This window comes from Olea europaea, unplaced genomic scaffold (assembly GCF_002742605.1).
Source record: "Olea europaea var. sylvestris unplaced genomic scaffold, O_europaea_v1 scaffold3252, whole genome shotgun sequence".
Taxonomy (NCBI): domain Eukaryota; kingdom Viridiplantae; phylum Streptophyta; class Magnoliopsida; order Lamiales; family Oleaceae; genus Olea; species Olea europaea.
The window spans coordinates 20,547-39,872 of NW_019251404.1; the positions used below are offsets into that span (position 1 = coordinate 20,547).

The 19,326-nt window shown below is 34.1% G+C and overlaps 2 protein-coding genes across 2 annotated transcripts in view; one reads left to right on the forward strand and one right to left on the reverse strand.

Moving 5' to 3' along the window:
• Positions 1 to 6,561, reverse strand: part of LOC111385680 — an 8,897-nt gene extending 2,336 nt beyond the window's left edge. The window contains exons 1-8 of the mRNA XM_023010103.1: positions 6,461 to 6,561; positions 5,339 to 5,458; positions 5,076 to 5,164; positions 4,396 to 4,471; positions 3,162 to 3,281; positions 1,998 to 2,091; positions 1,297 to 1,520; positions 453 to 984 (exon numbers count right to left, since the gene is read on the reverse strand). Coding sequence (XP_022865871.1) covers positions 453 to 984; positions 1,297 to 1,520; positions 1,998 to 2,091; positions 3,162 to 3,281; positions 4,396 to 4,471; positions 5,076 to 5,164; positions 5,339 to 5,458; positions 6,461 to 6,561 — 1,356 coding nt within the window. The remainder of the gene's footprint in view (positions 1 to 452; positions 985 to 1,296; positions 1,521 to 1,997; positions 2,092 to 3,161; positions 3,282 to 4,395; positions 4,472 to 5,075; positions 5,165 to 5,338; positions 5,459 to 6,460) is intronic.
• A 682-nt stretch (positions 6,562 to 7,243) lies between these two features.
• Positions 7,244 to 10,360, forward strand: LOC111385681. Its single transcript, XM_023010104.1, has 3 exons — positions 7,244 to 7,355; positions 9,385 to 9,444; positions 10,047 to 10,360. Exons 1-3 carry the CDS (start codon positions 7,244 to 7,246, stop codon positions 10,358 to 10,360), a joined length of 486 nt encoding a protein of 161 aa, XP_022865872.1.
• The last annotated feature ends 8,966 nt before the right edge of the window (positions 10,361 to 19,326 follow it).

Below are 19,326 nucleotides of genomic sequence, written 5' to 3' on the forward strand. Positions count from 1 at the left end.
ACATCTTTATCTTCTTCCATGTCCAAGATAAGAAAATCAGTTGGAAATATGAACTTCTCCACTTTTACCAGCACGTCTTCAATGATTCCTCTTGGATGTGTAAGGGATCGATCTGCTAACTGCAATGTCACTGTTGTGGCTTTTGCTTCTCCCAGGCCGAGTTTCCTGAAAACAGAAAGAGGCATTAGATTAATACTTGCACCCAAATCACACAAAGCTTTATCAAAATAACAGTCTCCAATAGTGCAGGGTACAGTAAAACTCCTTGGATCTTTTAGTTTTGGGGGTAGCTTTCTCTGGATTCTGGCGCTGCATTCCTCAATCAACATTACTGTTTCGTGTTCTTCTATTTTTCGCTTGTTGGAGAGGATATCCTTCAAGAATTTTGCATAGCTCGGCATCTGGACAAGTGCTTCAGCAAATGGGATGTTGATATGCAGTTTCTTGAAAACTTCAAGGAACTTACTATATTGCTGATCCATTTTGTGCTTTCTCAACCTTTGTGGAAACGGAATAGGAGGTTCATGAGGGTTAACAGGATTAGTATTTTTACCCTGTGATGTCTTGGAATTCCTCTTAACCTCATCTCCTGTTGCATTGTCAGTTTGCTCCACAATTTCTTCCTCCAAGGTTGGCGTTGATTCCTTGTTGGCTCCCGAGCTTGTTACATGTGGTTCCGGCAGTTGTACTCCACTTCTGGTTGTTATAGCCTTTGCATGTTCCTTAGGGTTAATTTCAGTATTGCTGGGTAGGTTTCCCGGTGCTCTACCCGTCATGGAAATTGCTATCTGTCCCACTTGTGTCTCCAAGTTCTTGATCGCTGCACTTTGATCTTGAAGTGTTGTTTCCATCCTTCGCATAAATTGGTTATTGGCTTCCATGTACTGATTGGTGTGTGCAATAAATTTCTCGAACATATCCTCCAAATTTGGCTTTTTGTCTTGCTGCTGATATTGCCCTTGTAGTCTATTTTGATTCTGGTTGCTCCAAGAGAAATTTGGGTGTTTTCTCCAGCCTTGATTGAAGGTTTCTGAATGTAGGTTATTCTGCTGGCGCTGACCCCATTGTGCGAATTCTGCATGTTCTACTCCTTGTGCCAGAATTGGACAAGTAGCAGTACTGTGATCTGCTCCACATTCTTCACAACTCTGCTTCATAACTTGCTTAGCAATGGCGGTTTGTGAAATGCTTTCAACCTTATGGAATAAGGAATCTATTTTCGTCGACACTGCTGAGTAAGTATCTACTTCATACACCCCAGGTGCTCTCTTCTGAACTACTCGATCTGTAGACCACATAGCTGAAGTTGTAGCCATCCTTTCAAACAACTCCCAGGCTTCGTCAATTGTTCTTGTAGAGATAGACCCGTCAGATGATGCATCCACCATACTCTTAAATGCTGGGAGTAATCCAGTGTAGAAAAATCTGATCTGGGTCTTCTTGTCAAAGCCGTGTTGCAGGCACTTCTTTAACATGTTCTTGAAACGGTTCCATGCCTCTTCAAATGACTCTGACTCGATCTGGTTCAATATTGAGATGTCATGCCGCATTTTAGCTACTTTAGCTGGCGAGAAGAACTTGGTGCAGAATTTATGAGCTAGCTCGTTCCAAGTGGTGATGCTTCCGACAGGGAGTGAATCCAGCCATTCGAGTGCTTTATCCCTTAAGGTGTGCGGGAACAAGCGCAGTCTTATAGCATCATCAGAGATACCTTGGTATCTGAAGTGTTGACACATATCAAGAAATCGAGATATGTGTGTATGCGGATTCTCACTAGCCATCCCATGGTATTGATGCCCATTCTGAAACAGTTGAATCACGTTTGTCTTCAGTTGGAAGTTCGGTTGCCCAAATGGAGGATATACAATACTAGATTGACTTTGCACCACCAATGGTGCCATGAAATCCCCAAGTACCGTATTTCCATCCTCTTCCACTGCCAAACCTTCGTTGAGTGGAATTCCCGGTCGATTTTGCTCGTTAGCCATTTGTTGTACCACTCTTGCTTCCCTTTGCCTGTGACAGAATGTGTGTTCAATCTCTGGATCTATAGGGACCAAGTCTTGATCAGGTGCTCCTTGCATGCAAGCCCTGATATGGCAAAATTAACACAAAAATTTAATATAAACAATAATTAAATAAATCTAATAAAATTAACAAGTAATGAAATGAATAAGTCCGAATTAGTGTCACAAAAGATAGAATTAAATCTAAAATTTAATCATCGACAACGGCGCCAAAAACTTGTTCACGAAATATTTCTTTTCGATTTTAAAACCCACCGCAAGTGTACGGTTCGTTAACAAGTAGTAAAATGGACTATGAGTCCAAGTATCGTTCCCACGAGGATTGAATTAGCTCTAATTAGACTAATGTGACCTTAACCGAATCTAATTAAATGAAAATTTGGTTTAAATGTGAAAAGCCCTAATTTTGGAAGAAATCCCCAATTTGAAACCCTAATTGCAAAGAAAACCCTAATTTCGAAATTTCACTAATCAAATGAAATAAACACGCAACTGAAATGTAAATATGCAATTTTAGAACTAATGTATTGAAATGAATCGAATTGAAATCATTAAGAACTCCAATCCCTAATTGACTATTAAAAACCCTAATTTCACAATTTCAACGAATCGTTGGAACAAAATGCCAGTTCAATGTTCCTAAATTATCCAATACACTCTCTCGATATATATTGAATCTACTCTTATACACCACCAGCCTATATTTCTATGGATGATGCAATGTACAAGAATGCATGACTTTTTATGAACATCTTCATGAATTGCATAAAGCATAGAGGTAAGTTTCCATCCCCTATCGGACCCTATGTCAATTTATATTCTATCGAATTTATTCCCCTTCTTTCGAATGCAAAGAACAAATCATCTACAATCACATAACAAAAATTGTTGCGTTTTGGTCCTTCTTCGGTTCTTTTCTCCTGAATTCCACAATTTCCATTGAATTACCTATAGTGCATGAATTTAACTGGATTAAGTCACAATTCAACCATTTTATCCATGTTTAAGTCATGTTTGTGAACCAAATAAGTGTGTAAAAACACACTTATCTTACTTTTAAACATGAAAAATTGATTATAATAAGTGGACTTAATTGAATTATAATTGATAGTTAGGTGAAATCATTCCCTAAACCTTTCCATCTTGATTAAATTCATATAACTAATTAGCATCCATTGAATTTGCACCACATTCATCAAGTTCATTTTATTAAAATCGTTGGTTTTAATTTTCATTCGTCTAGCTAAAATAAAGCTACACAATTATAGTACATAGTAGAAATTAAATTACAATCCATGTGGGTTCAATACTTTTAACCCCATATTATATTACAAAACTTGACAATATACACTTGTGATATAAATCATATTATAGAAAATGCGTGGCAAACCATCGCACTCTGTCACGCCCATCCTAACTTGTAAGGTAGGGGAAAGAGGGTGAGTGTGGAAATACTCAATAGGATATGAATATTAGTACAAACCCGAATAATATTTGTCATTCATTTATCAAAATAAATCGTACCGTCATATCATATCTTCATAATCGGTAAGAGCTCATATCTTATCATTTGTATCGTATGGCCATATATATCATATTGTACATATCATTAACAAAATATTTATCAATATGAAATAACAAAAATTAAATGGGACAAAATTACTTGTATGTTGTTGTCATACCTTATAAGCTTCAAATACGTTTCAACCGAAGGAAAAATGCTGAGATAAAATATGTACTATAAATGCTATTTGACAATTTCTTCTTGTTTGGATACACCAAAAAATGGAAAGAAAATGAGTAATAAAATATGGGAAGACAAGTTATGAAATGTTAAAATGAAAGAAACCATGAAGTGATGTGAGATAGATAAGGAAATTGAGGGAATCTTTCTTATTAGTTGGGTAAGTGGGGAAATGGAATGACAAGTGGATATGTAGAAGTTTTTTAGAGGTAGTTAATTTGAGAGGATAAGAGAGGAACTCAAAGAAAAACGTGTGAAAATATTAACAAATATATATGCTTATAACTATACATCTATCTATCTATCTATGTATACATACATACATACAAAATTCCCCTCTTACATTATTAAAATATAAATAACAAGTCAACAATTAGACATAGGGACAATTCACATTTCAAGTAAACTTGGGACTAATAAAATAATTTGAACAGTTATAATATGTTGCTCCTTTAAGATATGAAAAAAATAATTGGGGTATTAATGTCAAGATTCAGTACTTAGTTGACAAGAATGGCCGTAGATATCTTGATAAGTTTGGGTTCATTGCTACTGAATCTTGAGACTATTGCTACCCGAAAGTGGTCAAGGCCATGACTAACCAAATCAACAACTTATATCAACCAGGGAATTGCTGAATTTACCACGGCACTGGCCTCCAAGCTACCTGGAAATCTCAAGGTAAGTGTTGTGCACTTTTCTGATAATTGAAACTATGAACGAAATGGGGGAAAATGATTCAAGTAGTTGATCCTAAATTTCTCATGCACAAGGCTTGGTTTGTTGATGTCAAGGATTTTCTATCGATTTGGCTTTATAGTTTGTATTTTTCGCGAATTTTGGGATGAAGAAAATGAATTGGCCATGTTCTTGGATAGATATGTAAAGTCTATATGGTAGCATTTAAAAGGTAGGAGGCCTTTGTATTTCTAATGAGGTATAGGGGATTTGTTCGAACCTCAGGCCATTTTTGGTCATTTAAGGTGCACAATGATGTGCCTGACACTTTGGAGGAAACCCTGTATATTTTGCTACAGGACTGAGGAAGAAAAACTTCCAAGAAAATACTCATAATGTTAGTTCGTACCTAAAAGAGTGCCTTATTGCCCTCAAGGAGAAGCACCGAAGTAATATTTTCTCCTCAGTTTCAACATGATTTCCTTGTTCCTCTCATTTTTTAGCCTACATTGGAAGGGTAGGTATCTGTAATCCATGTGCCTTGAGCTAGGCTAAAAACCCATAGAGAAGGAGATGACCCTAATGTTGTGTTATATATAATTTATTTAATTTAACTACTCACTAACCAATAACAAGAACGTGATACTCATCACATATGTAGTCGTTGGGATGTGAGGGAAAGTTGAACTTGTCACTCGTCATCAACTTGAAAGCCCTTTGAAAGAAGAGAGGCTACTTCTGATGGAGCAAATCAAAGGTATACTACTATTTCTAACTATTTGATTTACATCCGGAAATTGAGCACCAACCTTGAGGGCCTCCACCGCCCCACCCCTAAAACTTTGTGAGGGAGGTAAATCGCGGGATGTGCCCCAACAGACCAAGAAACAAGAGCTGCCTGTACGATGATTGAAAACTTTCTTGCTGATATGATGAATTGCTCAATGTCAACGATCTAAACATACCATAAAATTTCTGAGGGAAGAATTCTCCAGGTTTATTTCCAACACTGGGATATTGTAAAAATATGAAGAATATTTTAAATATGGTCTTAATTGTAACATCTATAAGAAAATTTTGAGAACTTTAGGAATTGATTGGTAAAACAAAACCTTGAAAAGAAGATCATGAATGAATATATTAAAAAAGCCTTAATAATAAGGTCATAAACTTGTTTATGTGAAGAAAAAAATAATAAGAATGTGAAGAAGTCAAATGCAAAGAAAAAGGACAAAACCATGCGACTAAGGTCACATAACCAATTGATGTAAAATAAAAACAAAAGAAATGTTATTTTTCTTTTCTATGAAAGATCATAATAGTATGATTAGAGAGGAAAAAATGATATCTTACTTGCAACTAAGTTCAAGAAAAAGATTTCTTGAACTTAGTGTAGAAGTTGGAGCAATTCACGAGGCAAACAAAAAGAACAAAGTGCGTGCACAATTCCAGAAAGATGGATGAGTCATTACAACATGGTATCAAAACAGCTCTACATCTCTGCAAACTCATTCTTTTTCAAGAGAGAGAGAGAGAGAGAGATTTAAAGTTTGTTATGTTGTCACTACGCAATGCCACTTTTCAAGTTTCGATACCATTGAATTCGATAGAAAAACATGTAAATCATTAGTATTTAATGTTATGATAATATGATAATAATTATACTATATATATGAGTAGATGGACGACAATTAGAAAAGGTTGATAATTGAAGGCTCTAATATCATTTCAATGTGATTAAGACAGAATATTGAATGAATAATATATTAATAATATAACTCCTCTCTCTAAGAAAGAGAATGACTACAAAGGACAAGATCGTATAAATAGGTTTACATACAACTACAAAAGGAAAGAACTTACCGATTACAATCATATTATTAATGAAATAGTATCATAAGAATCGAGAAAATATTACAATAACACAAGAACGCGAAAATTCATGCATATCTTTAACACATTTCTTGAAGTTTATTCATTTATATAGAGCTTTGAAGAATTTTGGAATTACATAGAAATAACATATATATGTGGAATAGGCATGTCTTCAATGGATTCATTATAACATGACAAGGGTGTTTTGGAATCACGATTTGTAATATTTGCAAACATATGCCTTTGTTAAAAAGAATTATTTGTACAAAACGGAATATGGAATTGCTTGCGACGTATAAACATATCCATTCAACTTGAGCATTGTTAATTAGAAGTCATAGTAAAAGTTTTCTTAATATCAAAAAATTTATTGCAAAAGAGAGAAAAATTAATCTTGTCTCTGTATCGTTAAAATTTGTTTAAGCACTGAGCATGTACTTGATACATTTTTCTGCAAGTGTTGAGTGCTTATGCTAATGTAACATAAACAAAGAATGAGTTTTAGTTATTTTTGAGTTAGTATTTCTTCATTAAATAAAATCGAAGTTTAATTTTGTTTATTTCGCATTAATTCTGAATATTAAAACTTTTAATTTTTGTCATTTTCTTTTAATTTTAATAATTATCCAGATTTTTGTCATTATCTAGAGTTTTATACTTATCTATATTCTAATTAGTTCTTTAAATAAGGGTTGTAAGCTATCATGGCACGAGGTTGTTTCATAATTGAAATAAAAAATTTATTATTGAGATCTTCTCCAAATTCTAAAATCCTCGAAATTTGATATTTAAAATCAGCAAGACTATTTTATCCATATTCCTATGTGAATCAAAGAATTTTCGATTCCTATATTTTTGATATTCTTAGAAATCAATAGAATTTGGGAGGTGATCATGTTCCAGTTTTCTTTTAGAATCAATGGAACTTGATAGTGTGTTCGATCATCTTTTCAATCGCTTCCGTCATATTATATCAGTTAGTATCATAGCCAATGCCATTTCTAATAGAGACGAGGGAATCCATACCAGAAGTAGTATTTAATGATAAAGTCATTTTCGTTCTATTCAGTTTGAACGTAGATAATTAATAATGGTCTTTCAACAATTGAGATTGAAGAACGTCTGAGTTTCAATAATGCAAATGAGAGTAACAATCGGCTCCCTATTTTTGAAGCATGTTTGGATAATTAGAGGATTGTAATATGTAAGATGAGAGTCCTAAGGTTTGTGGCTTTGCGCAATTGAGGGATATATTTCCATAATCAGGATAGTTTTGTGTAGCATTATATACAAATTAATTTGGAAGAATTTCTAACTACGATTATGAAAATATTTTTTGCAAATCGTGTAGAGGATCTATTGTGGGAAAACTTACCGAATTCATGTTTTAATGTTGTTCAACATCAATAAAATATAAGTGTGGAATGAAAAAAGGAATTGGTGGCCTAGAGTTTGGCCTATGCGAACACATCGGCCAAATGTCCATGCGGTCGCATGGTGTCATGTAGGGACTAAACACCCTGCATGACTTTGTTTTATGTGAATGCATAAAACAAAGAATGTTGCCGTTAATAACCCTTTTTTTACCGTTTTGGTTTAAAATTTTGGAGGCTTTTCACCATTTCGTGTGGACTGAGTTATGCCTATAAATAGGTGAGCATGTTCGAGGCATTAAATATAAAAAACACTCATGATCTATACATCATTCCACAAACAAAGATCAAGACTCTATTCTATTCGATATTTAAAGTTCCTTCCTTATGTTTTTGAAGTTTCGTGAGATTTCACTTGTGCTTGGTGTTAATCTTTTAGAAGGCTTGTTAAAATGTTGCAAATCATTTTCCAAGATCTCTTGAAGCATCTCATTCAATCTGAGAGGGCGAAATGTCGTTTGAGAACAATGATATCACGTTCGAGCCTTCGAATCCTTCTTCTTCTTTTTGTCATTCTGGTTTTTTATTTCTTCTTTATAGTCCCTTGTTGAAAATTTCCAACAATTTCAAACGATATTACTGCGATGGAGAGTAAAACAACTGTGGTGACAATCAAATTGATGAACCAAGATCTCGTGCACCTAGATTGTTTTGATGGTACCAACTTACAAGATGGCAAGATAAGTTGAAGTTTTTTTCTTACAGTGTTGAAATTTTTTTGCATACTTGATCCAAATGTCGCGTCATTACCGGAACCAACAAATAGAGAAACGGATGCCATTAAAGGCGAAAGACAAAAGCGCCAAGAAGATGAATTAATATGTCACGATCATATACTTAATGTATGACTTATACACAAACACATCTTCAGCAAAATAAATATGAAAAGTCTTGGAGAGTAAGTACAAAGCGGAAGAAGAAGGTACCAAGAAATTTTTAATTTCTAAATACTTTGATTTTAAATTTCTTGGGAATATTCTCCTACTTCTCCAAATACATGAAATGCAAGTGATTGTCAACAAGTTGAAAGCGGTAAAGATTGAAATTTCGGAGATTTTTCAAGTGGGGATAATTATTGCAAAGCTTCCTAAGACTTGGAAAAGATATCAAAAGAAGATAATGCATAGTATCGAAGATTATTGTTTGAAACAATTTCAGAAACATCTTCGCATTCAAGAAGAATAAAAAATGCAAGATAAGAATGAACATTCTACCGCCAAAAAAATTCAACAAGAGAGAACCTTCTAGGAATTCCAATAAGTCTAAGAAGAAGACCAAAGGAGGATGTTTTGTGTGTGAAAAATCTAGACACTATGTAAAGGATTGTAGACACCGAAAATAAAACAACCCCGAGGGTAAGGTGAACTCCATCTAAGAAGACAAGATTGTGACCATCATAAGCGAGATAAATGCAATCAAATGAAAGGTTCCCAGATAGTGGTATACTTGTGCAACGGTGCATATATCGTATGACAAGTCTTTATTCAAGACATATCATGAGGTGAATGAAGACCAAGAGATCCAAATATGTAATGAAGTTCAATCTAAGGTGATTGGAAAAGGAAATGTGGTTATCATCTTCGCTTCAGACAAAATCGTTACGTTAACTAATGTTTACATGTTCCAGATATGAATAAGAATTCGGTTAGGAGAAATCTCTTTAAAAAATCGGACATTTATGAGTCCGGTAAACTTTTACCATCCCTAAAGGGAAAGGCACTATGAAAAGAATGATGAAATGTGACTTGATTTTATATGATAAAATGATGCCATTAAGTATAAAATATATGTAGAATCTAAGATTATTAAAAAGACATATCAAAGTGTTAAACGAACCTCTAGCATCTTGGAATTAATTCATATAGATATTTGTGAATTAAATGGCATATTAACTAGAGGTGAAAATATGTATTTTATTACCTTCATTGATGATTTCTCTAGGTATACATATTTTGATTTGATGAGGCATAAACATGAGGCTTTTGATATGTTTAAAATATATAAGAATGAAGTTGAAAATCACTTAGACAAGAAAATAAAGACTCTAAGAAGTAATAGAGGTGGCAATTACTTCTCTAGAGATTTTAACTTGTTTTGTGAACATGTATTATTCACCAATGTTCTGCACCTAGGACACTCGAACAAAATGGTTTGGCCGAAATAAAAAAATAAAATTTTAGTAGAAATGATAAATACCATGTTAACTTATGTTAAGTTACCATTTAATTTGTGGGGTGAACCTTTATTGAGTACATGTAGAATACTAAATTTCATACGAATTGTTGAAAGGAAAAAAACTGAACATTGAATACTTCAAAGTGTGGGGATATCATGTTTATTGTAAGAACACGAACTCTAATAGGATTATATTGTGTCCAAGAGGCATTAAATGTGCCTTTATTGGATATGCTAGTGATATAAAATCATACAGATTGTTGAATTTGAAGACCAATGTGATTATTGAATCCAATGCTGTAGAGTTTTTTGAGAATTCGCTATCTTCAGATAATGAATTGAAGGAAAATCATAAAGATATCCCTAGCTTAAGTGGAACACGAGATGAGACATCTTCTAAAGATGTTGATGAGTCTATTGAGCCATGAAGAAACAAAAGAACTTGGCTTAAGAAGTCTTTGGGACCAGACGACATTGACTCTTAACTTATTTCCTTTTACTTAGCAAAGGGAAATGAGGTGAATGTTATAAGAACAATTTCTTTTATTCCATATGTGGAAATCGATCCTAAAACTTATAAAGAAGTTATGGGTTCAAGTGACAACACTTTTGGAAAGATGCAATTAATGATGAAATTGCTTCAATAATGTCAAACAATACATGAGAACTTGTCGATTTGTCACCCGGATCCAAACCTATTGGTTGTAAATAGGTATTTTGGAGAATGTATAACACTGATGTTCTCCTAATACCTTTAAGACTAGATTAGTAGTCAAAGGGTATCGACAAAAGGATTGAATTGACTATTTTGGTACTTATGCACCGGTAGTTAGAATAACATCAATCAGGATAATATTTGCATTAGCTTCCATAAATGACTTGCATATTCATCAAATAGATGTCAATATGGCATTCTTGAATGAGGATCTCAACGAGGAGGTTTATATTGAACAATCTGAAGGTTTGCTCTACTTGAAAATTAACACAAGGTGTGCAAGTTGGTAAAAACATTATATGGTTTGAAGCAGGCACCTAAAAAAATGGCATGAGAAATTTGACTTAACAATAACATCATTTGGTTTTAAACACAATAGTGTAGATAGATGTTTGTATTCTAAAGGATGTGATGATTATATGATATTTATATACTTATATGTCGATGACATGTTGATAATGAATAATCACATGGATAGAATAAAATAAATGAAGAGGTTTCTATCTTTCGCATTCAAAATGAAGGATCTTGGACATTTAGGTACCATATTGGGTATTAAAGCCCCTAAGACTAGTGGAGTTACCATCTAAGTCAATCACTTTATATTGAGAGTGTGACAGACATGTTCAAATATTTGAATGTAAACAAATGTATTACCCAAATTGATCCAAGTTCAAAGTTTACAAAGAATGATTGAAGGGCAATTGCTCAATTGAATATATGAGTGGTATTGGGAGTCTTATGTATGCAGTTCAATGCACAAGATCGGATATGGCCTTTGCAATCGGTAAACTTAGTAGGTTTACTAGTAGTTCGAGCAATGATCATTGAAAGACCATTGGAAGGGTTTTTGGATATCCAAAGAAACCCAAGAAATTAGGCTTATAATATACTAAATTCCCGATTGTATTGGAAGGATTTATCGATACTAGTTAGATATCTAGCACAAGTGAAAGTAAATCCACTTCAGGTTGGGTGTTCACTCTTGAAGGAGGTGTTGTTTCTTGAAAACAAAATAAACAAACATGTATAACACACTCAACTATGAAATATACATTTGTAGCACTATCGAAAATCGGGAAAGAAGTTGAGTGGCTTAAGGATCTCCTTTATGATATACCTTTAGGACCAAAGAATGCATCTTCAATACCTATCATGTGTGATAGTCAAGTTACGTCAGCAAAAGCATACAATGGGATATATAATGGAAAGTCTAGATAAATGAGTCTTAGACATGACTACATAAGAAAATTAATCAAGAATGGAATAATTTTCATAAATTATGTAAAGTCAATTGAGAACTTAGCAGATCCTTTAACTAAACCTCTAACTAGAGATTTAATAGCATCTACTTCGAGTAGGATGAGGTTGAAACTCCTAAAGTAAAAGGTCCACCAATGACGACAACCCTACCTGTCATTGCTCAAAAAGTAATCCATAATGTTGCCACATGGAACTTGAGAACACGTAATACTTCTGTGTGTGTTCTTACCGGTATTGTCCCATGAAATAAATGGTTCAAAGTCTCATGTTACATTTAATTCCGACTTTATTTTGTTAGAATTACACTATGGTTAGATTCAAATCGAATGATATCTAATCCTTATACATAAGTATTGTATACTTTGAATACGAGATTTTATTGAATATTGAAGAACACGTAATACTTCTGTGTGTGTTCTTACCGGTATTGTCCCATGAAATAAATGGTTCAAAGTCTCATGTTACATTTAATTTCGACTTTATTTTGTTAGAATTACACTATGGTTAGATTCAAATCGAATGATATCTAATCCTTATACATAAGTATTGTATACTTTGAATACGAGATTTTATTGAATATTGAACAAGTGATGGATTGTTGTTATGTTGTTTAACATCAATAAAATATAAGTGTGGAATGAAAAAAAAAAAAAAAATAGGTGGCCGAGAGTTTAGCTTATGCAACCGCATAGACCAAATACCCATGCAGTGGCATGGTGCCATGCAAGGACTAAATGCCATGTATGACTTTGTTCTATGCGACTGCATATGTTTGTTCTATGTGATTGCACAGAACAAAGAATGTTACTATTGGTAATTGTTTTTGACCATTTTGGTTTAAATTTTTGGAGGCTTTTTCACCACATTCTGGTATCGTTTCGTGTGGATTAATATATGCCTGTAAATAGGCGAACATGTTCAAGGCATTAAATCTAGAAAAACACTCACGATATATACACCATTCCATAAACAAAGATCAAAACTCTATTCTATTCCATATTCAAAGTTCCTCCCTTGTGTTCTTGAAGTTTTGGGAGATTTTACTTGTGCTTGGAGTTAATCTTCTATAAGGCTTGTTAAAATTCTGCAAACTATTTTCCAAGATCCCTTGAAGCATCTTATTCAATTCAAGAGGGGGCAAATATTGTTTGAGGACAACGATATTGTGTTCGAGCTTTCGAATCATTCTTCTTCTTTTTGTCATTTTGGTTTTTTGTTTCTTCTTCATAGTCCCTTGTTGAAATATTTTCAACGATTCATTTATAATTCCTAATGACAGTGGTGGAATTTTGGCTTTACAATCTACTACTCATTTGGAGTCTTTCATTGTCAAGGTGATTAAGGAACCACCAAGAATTTCAGTGGGCCATGATTTATTGAGAAGTCTATATGCGGTGTTCAGTCTAGGGGCACATGGCCTGGGGTGAAAAAACATTGCAAGATTTGAGGATTGAATCTTTGTCAATCGAAGGAGAATGATGAAGATTGATGTTTTAATTATTGTTTAATTGGAATTTTTTTCATTAAATAAATTCTTATTGTTTATTCCCTTTGTTTCGGATTAATTATGAATATTAAGGTTTTGTAATTTTTGTCCTTATCATTACTTTTAATATTTATATATATATTTTTAGTATCTAAATTTTTGTAATTATCTCGATTATGGTTATTTCTTTAAATAAGAGTTGTAAGCTATCATGGCACGAGGTTGTTTTTGAAAAATTTTTTATACCTAGATTTTTGTTATTCTTAGAAACCAACATAAACTAAAGGTGGTCGTATTACGATATTGATTTGGAATCAACAGAACTTCGACATCGTGTTCATTTATTTATTCTATTGCTTCCGCCACTATATCAAAATGTCTGAAAAATGTAGTTCCATTGAAAATGTTTCAATTAAATTTTCTTGTTTAATATTCTTCAGTATTTTTTATTTATTTATTTTTATCTTCATACCTATTAGGTATTTACTTAAACAAGTACATTGAAAATTAAACAAATTTAACATCCAATATACCAATGAATCTGAAGTCAATTAATCAACGAAAATTTTCGTGTTTGCCTTGTTACGAAATTAAAAATAAATAAATCAGATAATACTATAATACTATTAGGATTGGTAAATAATTTTAAAGAAAATACTACATTCCAAAAATTGGATTCCAAACAATGCTGTAACTACGATTTTTCAAATCATCCTAACATTAAGCTATCAATTAATTACTCTCCAAAATCAATACAAATTCATGATTCTTAATTAACAAAAAGGTAACCAAATTCGTCTCTGGATAAAATCAAAATTTGTTATATTTGGTACGTGTTGAAATTTGAGATATTGCTTCACAAATAATATCCAACTTTTTCCAGATTTTCGTATGTGTTTAGAAGATGCATATTGCCTCACAGAATCACATACTGCTGTTGAGTTTTGGGATCATGAAAAACATTATTGAATCAATTCTAGGGCTCCATTTATTCAAATTTCCCTATCTAAGATGTTGCTTCTACTATGTTACTTCACAATTCAAAGTGTGAAAACAACTATGACAGAATATGTATTTTTTGGGGGTTTCATTTGGTGTCGTCATAAAATGAGATTCCAATCACGAATAACTATATATGTGATGCGTTAGTCTTTGCATTTGTTGGCTGCATATATAAATTGAATGACTGCATATGTGAATATGCGAAGTGTTAATCTTTGAAATATATCATTTAAGGATTCATCAACATACCATACTATAACACATAACACTGCCATTGCATCTGCAGGTGACAAAACTCTATCTGTAAATTCTGTGAAGATGCAACGCCACCTTCTGAAAATGAAAATCTCCAGAATTTTTCTATAAGGCTGATCACTGCCTCGTAGAAAATAAATTGGAAAGTGTTAGCAAATTTTGAAAAAGCTAGAATCATCCATCGACCATAGTAGAAGAAACTAGAATGCTTGCTATATTATTTATTCCACCGCCATATGAATTGTGTAGAAGGAGCAGGAACTTACATACATTCCTATAAATATGGATCAGCACTTGTATTTTTCAGTATTGATAGAAATGCTAGAGTATGAGTAAGAATTAAGTAATAGATATGGAGTGGCAGTGAGCAGGAGAGAGAAGCAGTGGAAATCATATTTGGTGTGTAATTAAATTGTAGTGTTTATTTTGTTAATAAAATAATATTTTTCTTGAGTATTCAACATTTGGCTCCAACAAAATCAGTCATCTCATTACATTGATGCACCCCTTTCCACGGCTAATAGGTCAATAAAAGTTCCAATATTTCAGAATTTCATTTTCAGCATTTACATGTTACCAGTTGATTTAGATGATAACTACATTGATGAAAAGAGCGGTTTTTAGTGTTTTTAACATTTCTACTATCATTTTATTTCAAACGTACGAGACTTTTTAAAGCATTTTTACATTTACATATTTTTCAGGAATAAAATGCAATTACCTTTCAATTCAAGTATGCATTTGGATTCTTTTGAATGAAACCCTGAATTATAAATTGACAAATAGTGGTTTTAGCCATCCATACTCTCTCCGTGTGTGCGTGCGCTAGTACCAATTGTAATAAGTTTGTGCTTGTAATGTTATGTGATTCCAAAATATAAGGATTATATTGTGGATTGGTTCTCGGCTAGGCGCGATAGAATGATAAATTTTTTTTATTTTTTTATGCTATTTTGTTGTGATATTTAATCGTTGTGAGTGATCACACTCATGATGGCCAAAAAAGTATAAATGAACATATTGTTGGAAAAGATCACCTTTTTATTAAATTAAAGAGGTTATTTTCATGAATGACATATTGGTTTTGTTCTTCATTTTGGTTTGCATTCAAAGTAGCAATATTGATGATCGGCGGTTGATAAGTGTATTTTATACGCTTGTTCGGGGCCTTAAAATAGCAATATTTGATAATTCTTTTGGCAAATTATATTTTCAATTGTCGTATTTTATGTTTTATAGGGAAACTCTATAAATGAAAAGGAATTGAAGGAAAGAAGCAAACAATGACGAAAAATGGCAAAATCCGAAGTATGGGAATTAAATTGGCCATTGGATGCAAAGTTTGGAGATCAAAGTCTACACTATAGAAATTGAAGAACTCAATGACTAAATTGCATTATTTTGAAAAGATAAGGTCTCGGTTAATAAGTATATATATACTTACTCATGCTGGACGTTGATGGATATCATATACATATACATATTGAAGATGGCAGTGGAGGAGAAAGAATTGAAAAAAAAAATTTGGCAGCCAATTTCTTGAGACTAACCTACGGACAGAGAGCTGCTGGGAATTAAAAGACAGAAAAAGTTGGGCTTCCGGCTGGTGAAGGTGATTACATATATACAAAAAAGGGAGCTGAATCTGCTGGAAATAAAAGGGCTCATGTTGCCGGATAATACCCCATATAAAAAAAGACAACATCTTGAAACACACCAAAAACAAAAAGAAGAAGACATGGCAAACGAAAATTCAAATAAAATAGTCATCGGGGCTAGTATGGGAGTAGCACAACCGAACATAGCTGCAGCCAATGAAAATGCAAGGCTCATGGAAGAGTATATGGTTCCACCGATAGTAGAAAGCCAGCCCAGTATTGTATATCTGGCGTCTAGTCAGGCAAACTTCCACCCGAGAACAGATCTCATCAACATGCTCCAAAATATGCTACAATGTTTTGGCAAAACTACAGAAAACCCCAACGCTCATATATCAAGATTTTTGGACATCTGTGCAACAACTGAATATCCTGGGGTTTCAAGCGAAGCAGTTAGACTAAGACTCTTCCCATACACATTGAGGGATTCAGCAAGGGAATGGTTAGACACTTGCCCACCATAGAGCATCACAACATTGAACCAATTGAGTCAGAAATTTCTTAGCAAATATTTCCCACTGAAAAGGATTGAAAGTTAAGGGACGAGATCACTACTTTTTAGCAAATGGACTCAGAATGCTATTCAGAGGCTTGGGAACGACACAAGGGTTTACTTCGCCAATGCCCACAACACGGATTACAGAAGTGGCTTCAAGTGCAATACTTCTACATTGGTTTGAACTCGATTAGCAGGGCTAACGTAGACTCTGCGTGTGATGGTTTTATCACAAAAAGAACCGCAGACCAAGTCTACCAAGTCATGGAGGATTTAGCATTTACCAGTGCATTTTGGCCCACTGAAAGAATGAGTAGAAAGAAAGCTGTTGGGGTATTCGAAGTTGATTCTTTAACAACACTTTCAACACAATTGGCATCATTGGCACAGAAGGTAGATCAGATGAGTGAAGCCCAAACAGTGGGATCGAAATGTAAACATTGTGGAGAGAACCACGATAATGTTAATTGTAACGTAGGATCTTCTTTTGCTTAGATGGTAGAAGATGTGAACTACACTCAGAATTTTCAAAGGCAACAACACAATCCAAATCCTAACACATATTACCTAGGCTGTAGAAATCACCCAAGTTTTCAATAGAGTAATAATCAGGGAGCTCACATCGCGCCACAACAGATCACACTACCCAGATTTTAGTAGAATAAAAAGAAGTCTTTGTTAAAAGATCTTGTAACTAAGTTAGCGGAAATATCCATTCAACACATGCAGAGAACGGATAAGGCTTGCAAGTTTAGGGTGCTGCCATAAAAAATTTGGAGAATCAAATGGGACAAATAGCCAAGGCACTTTCAGAGAGACTTCCAGGAACATTGCCTAGTGACACTAAAACAAACCCTAAGGAGCACTACAAGGCTATAACTACTTGTAGCGGGGTACAGCTACCCGAAATAAATGTGAAAATGTCGGTTGCTACACAAGAGAAGGTACCTACTAGGGTTGAGGAGCATTTGGAGGAATCTACACCGAACAAAGAATAAGAAGTACTAGAGGATCCAAAGGTTAGGGAACTTGTTCCTGCCAAAGAAATGATTCAACCACTCCCATTCCCACATACGTTACAGAAGCATAAGTTGGACAAGCAGTTCTAGAAGTTTTTTGAGGTCTTCAAAAAGCTGCAGATCAATATACCATTTGTGGATGCACTTACACAAATGCCTAGCTATGCGAAATTTATGAAAGAAATATTCACAAATAATAAGAAGAAGCTGGAGGATTTGGGGACAGTGATGCTGAATGAAGAATGCAGTGCCATCTTACAGAATAAACTGCCACCTAAACTAAAGGACCCAAGGAGTTTTACTATCCCTTGCACTATTGGTAACATGAAATTTGATAAAGTTTTCTGCGATTTAGGTGCTAGTATTAATCTCATGCCTTATTCTATTTTCAAGAAATTAAACTTAGGAGAGGCGAAGGCAACATCGATCTCATTGCAGTTGGTAGACATGTCCATATTTCCCAGGGAAATATTGAAGACATATTGGTGAAGGTCGATAAATTCATCTATCCTGCGAATTTCGTTAATCTAGATATGGTTGAAGAGGATAAAGACATGCCATTGATATTGGGAAGCTCGTTCCTTGCAACGTGTCAAGCGTTAATAGATGTTCAGAAAGGACAATTGATGTTCCAATTAAATGATGAGCAGGTGACGTTCAACGTTTTTAGTGCTATCAAATATCCTACAGAATCAAATAGTTGTTTGCGCCTTGATATGGTGGATTTGACTATGGAAGAGACTTTCATTCTTGAGTATCCTCAAGACCACTTGGAGAATCTTCTTATGCACTCACGAAATAAAACATCAACAGTTGAAGAGATAAGTCAGATTGCTTACATTATGGAATCTGCTCCACCCATCAGGAAAAGAAAGTTTGAGGAACTTGGTTCAGGACCAAGTAAACCACTACCTTCTGTTCAGAAAACACCAATTCTTGAGCAACATCTTGATGAAAGAAGAGTATAAGCCAACAGTGGAAAATCAACGTAGATTGAACCCCACCGTGAAAGACGTTGTGCGAACAGAGATATTGAAACTCCTTGATGCAAGCATCATCTATCCGATTTCTAATAGTAAGTGGGTTAGTCCAATCCATGTTGTTCCAAAGAAATGAGGTATTACAGTGACAAAGAATGAGAACAATGAGCCGATACCGACAAGACCAGTCACGAGATGGAGAATATGCATAGATTATGGAAAACTGAACAATGTAACTAGAAAATATCACTTTCCTTTGCCCTTTATCGATCAGATGTTGGAGAGACTAGCTGGACATTTACACTACTATTTTTTGGATGGGTACTCGGGTTACAATCAGATTGTAGCATCTCCAGAACATCAGGAGAAGACTACATTTACATGCCCTTATGGTACTTTTGCATACAGAAGGATGTCATTCGGGTTGTGTAATGCCCCTGCCATATTTCAGCAATGCATGATGGTAATTTTTTCAAATATGGTGGAGAAAATTTTTGAAGTCTTTATGGACGACTTTTCA

What these genes read in the sequence shown, in the direction of transcription:
- LOC111385681 (XM_023010104.1), top strand. Translation starts at nt 7,244, where the DNA reads ATGGAACTTGATAGTGTGTTCGATCATCTTTTCAATCGCTTCCGTCAT. An exon ending in CGAGGGAATCCATACCAGAA is followed by an intron (nt 7,356 to 9,384) that starts GTAGTATTTAAT and finishes TACATGTTCCAG; the next exon opens with ATATGAATAAGAATTCGGTT. An exon ending in ATCGGACATTTATGAGTCCG is followed by an intron (nt 9,445 to 10,046) that starts GTAAACTTTTAC and finishes AATTGTTGAAAG; the next exon opens with GAAAAAAACTGAACATTGAA.